The sequence below is a fragment of the Oryx dammah genome, unplaced genomic scaffold (assembly GCF_014754425.2).
Source record: "Oryx dammah isolate SB20612 unplaced genomic scaffold, SCBI_Odam_1.1 HiC_scaffold_2, whole genome shotgun sequence".
Lineage (NCBI taxonomy): Eukaryota > Metazoa > Chordata > Mammalia > Artiodactyla > Bovidae > Oryx > Oryx dammah.
In genome coordinates, this window is record NW_024070186.1 from 113,824,136 (window position 1) to 113,828,325 (window position 4,190).

At 33.3% G+C, this 4,190-nt stretch overlaps 1 protein-coding gene across 1 annotated transcript; it reads right to left on the reverse strand.

The window, feature by feature from the left end:
• Positions 1-1,050: 1,050 nt before the first annotated feature.
• Positions 1,051-1,977, reverse strand: LOC120852855 (olfactory receptor 5K3-like). The gene has a single exon (XM_040226321.1). The coding sequence runs from the start codon at positions 1,975-1,977 to the stop codon at positions 1,051-1,053; it is 927 nt and encodes a 308-aa protein (XP_040082255.1).
• Between the last annotated feature and the right edge of the window lie 2,213 nt (positions 1,978-4,190).

The following is a 4,190-nucleotide window of genomic DNA, read 5'->3' on the forward strand; positions in this document are numbered from 1 at the left end:
GTCCGACTCTTAGCGACTCCATGGACTGCAGCCTACCAGGCTCTTCCGTCCATGGGATTCTGCAGGCAAGAGTACTGGAGTGGGGTGCCATTGCCTTCTCCCATTTGCACTGTAAGGATCAATAAATATTTTTGTTTATTTAAATTTTTGCTATTTTCTGTCTCATTTATGCTTCAATAGCACCTTCACCTTTTGTTAATGCTGTGTATATATCAGTACTTTACATTGGAATCAGTCCAGGTTAGTGTTATTCCTAGTAACAAGCAAGGGGAGTAAGAAAGAGAAAATAAAATCTCTTTTTAAAAATAACTGTGTTCCTAAATTACACAGTCATATGTGTAATGAACAATCAAACTACATGAAAATGTAAAATTCATACATTTATCAGTATAAATAGCATAATTTTCACTACAGATTGATAAACCACTAATGTATTCAGATACTCTATTTTGAAGAAGTTGAGAGATTTACTAACACTACAGAGAAAACTGTTCCTGATTAGAGAATACATGCTCTGCTTGAATTCATGGTGAAGCATAATCTCTTGAACAAATTCAAAACTGAGATTCAAATTCAAACATACCATTTACTTCTGTCATACAGTGTTGCTTAACATGGGATTGATATTTAAAAACTTGGAATATGGGGGCTTTGTAAGATTATGCCTTAGGATTCCAGCAGCATGCCAACAGTATTAAATTGAGGGGACCTTCCTGTATAGTTACTTCTATTCCTAACCTTTGTTGGATTTGTTGAAAATTGTAACTCATTATACTCTGAAGCAATAGTTACTATTGTGACTAAATTCATCCTGACATAATTTGTGGTCTCAGGAATAATTATGTACTTTAGCCTTGATAGAACCTGGTAGCTTAGATTTTAGAATACATTTTAGCAGAATCTCTCTCCTCACTGAACTTGTTTATTTGATTTAGTAATTCAGTATTTTATATAAAGGCTATTTTCCACTTTCTCAGTATTGCTTGATTTTGAAAATAAAGTTTTATCAAATTAAAATCAATTGTCCATATGGAATGATATTTTAGAATGTTATATTTTCTTCATAATTTTTTTCATAACATTTATTACTTCCTTATTTCTTAGACTATAAATGAAAGGATTTAACAAAGGAATAACTAGTGTATAAAAAATAGCAAGAGGTATATCTTTATCTTTGTCATTAACTGAATTTGGTCTAATATACATGAAGAGAAGAGAACCATAGAATATTGAGACAGAGACAAAGTGGGATGCACAAGTAGATAAGGCTTTTCCTTTTCCTTTTCTGGATTTCATTTTAAAAATCGTGAAAAGGATGAAAAGATAAGAGATTATTACTATGATAATAGAGAATACTTGAACTGACCCTGAAAAGATAAATATCATCAATTCATTGATATAAGGGTCAGCACAGGAGAGTCTATATAATGGAAGAACATCACAAAAAAAGTGATTGATTTGATGAGATCTACAGAAAGTTAACCTAAACAAAAATCCAATGTGAATCATGGAATGCAGGTTTCCAGCTATGTAGGCCCCTGTGGTCATCTGAATGCAGAGTTTCTTTGACATCATAGTGTGGTACTGCAGTGGTTGGCAGATGGCCACATAGCGATCATAGGCCATTGCTGCCAGGAGAAAGCAGTCTGCAGTTTCAGCAAGACAGAGAAAATAAAATTGTGCCATACATTCATAGAGGGAAATCGTTCTGTCTTTTGAAAAGAAGTTCTGTAGCATCTTGGGGGTAATGGCACAAGAACAACAGGAATCCATCAGAGCGAGATTCCCCAGGAAGATGTACATTGGTGTGTGAAGACGATGCTCTGTAACTATCAATGCCACCAGGCCAAGATTCCCTACCATGGTGATCAGATAGATGGTAAAGAACACCAGAAACAGAAGGGTCTTCAGCTCTGGATGAACTGTAAATCCTATGAGGATAAATTCAGTTGTCAAGGAGAGGTTATCCTCTGTCATCTCTGAATTGTCTGTTGAGATAGGAATTATGGAGAGATAAGATTCCAATTTAGAATGTGTATAACTTTCCTTTATATAAAATAAGGAGAAAGCTTCTCTTGCTGTCTTGTGATACAAGGACACAAACTTCTAGGGAATATTCATCTCCATAACATGTCAGCGTCTATGACCTCAGCTCTGAAACTCAAAATTCACATGAGTATTTGGTAATCACAGGAGAGATGCTAACAGTGGGAAAGGTTTGTCTTTATGAATTTATGGAAATATGGTGTACAAACTGGGTACTCATCTTTGCTTCATTTTGCCCATAAAATTTGTTTCAGTTTTTATATTAAAGTTTTAAAAAATGAATTTCAAATTAATTTTTGTATATAGAGAAACTTTTAAAAATTAAATTTTCATAAACTCTCCCAGTGGAATAAACATTTTAAAATAGCATGGAATAGATATGTTAATTTATGGAATAAATATGTTGTTTGCAGATTACTAAGGATTATTGAGAGTACTGTTCAGTTTTAAAGAAAGTAAACTCAGAAAGCTAAGGAGTAAAAGAATAATTGATTATCACCTCTTTATCTCTTTTCCCAGTGTCATATCCATTTTCATAAACACTGTCCATGTCATTATTCCTATTTCTAAGATACCTGCATCCTTTTCTCCTTCATCTAAAGCATGGTTTGTATATACTATTATTTAATAAAGTTAACCAGATACCCCTGATCACACTAATTTTCACTTTCTGGACTCTCCATCATGTCTTGTATACCCAACACAATCTTTGATAACATAGCTAATTGACGTTGCATTTTTCATAAGTATGTACAGTTTACCGATTGTACAGTAGACGTTTTGAGGTTAGCTGCAACTTATATTTCTTATCGCAGCTGTTCAGTGCAAAAGGAGAAAGATCAGTATTGATTCTAGCCTCACTTCCCTCCCAGTGACCTGGGATGGGAGAACTTGTTTCCAGGGCCCTACCACTGATACTTAATAACTTCTTTGGTGGTCCTTACAGTGGTCTTTAGTAAACTCTGCAGGTTGAGAAGATTCTACAAGGAGAATGATGTAAAACTCATCATTTAAAAATTAAGATTAATATCTAAAATATGTCAAAACTCATACAGCTCAATAATAAAAGTATAGACATTCAGATTAAAAAATGGGCTGAGGAACTACCAAGATAATTTTACAAAAGCCATCCAAATGATCAACAGACACATGAAAAGATGGTCGACATCACTAATCATTAGAGAAAGGCAAATCAAAAGCCATGAGATATGCCTATCATCAAGAAGATGAGAGATAACAACTGTTGCCTAGACTATGGAGAACAGAGAATGTGGCAAGAAGTCTGTTGGTGGAAATGTAAATTGGTTCAGCTACTACGGATGCCAGCATGGAGTTTCCTCAAATAATTTAAAATAGAACCACCATGTAATCCCACAATTGCGCTTCTGTATATATACTCAAAGAAAATGAAAGCAAATTATGAAAGGGATATATGCAGTCTTGTATTTATAGCAGCATTAGTTACAGTAGCTAAAATACAGAAACATCTGTGTATTTGTCTTAAGGATGAATGGATAGAAGTGAAAGGACATTCAGACATGAGAAAGAAGGATATCCTTCCATTTTACAGCATCATGGGTTGACCTTGGGGACATTATGCCAAGTTATATAAGTCAGAGAAAGACAAAAACTGTAAGATATAGCTTAACTGTGCATGTAAAAAAACCAAACATGAAAACAGTAAAATCATGGTTACCAGGGGCTCTGGGAGATGAGGAAACAGGAAAGGTATTCTTTATTGGTACAAACTTGAAATTAACAGATAAGTAAGATCTTATCTGAAATTAACAAATAAGATCTAGTACACATTACAGTGAATATAAACAATATTTTACTATAATCATCTAAACTGCCGAGACTAGATCTCAATTATTTCTGCCACAAAAATGAAAATTATGTGATGTTATAGAGAGCTAACATTCTGCAATTGCAATCAATTACTAGTTTTTCAAATCAACATGTTATAAGCATTAAACTTACACAGTGTATGTCAAATATATTTCAATTATATATATATAAAATAAGAACTTTTAGGTATCTTTTATCTGAGTTGACTCATCTACTATTTTTTTTTTTTGCTTCTAAAAATTTATCTAAGATTTTCTTAGTATATCACAATAGATTCAAAGTTAATAGAAGAAACT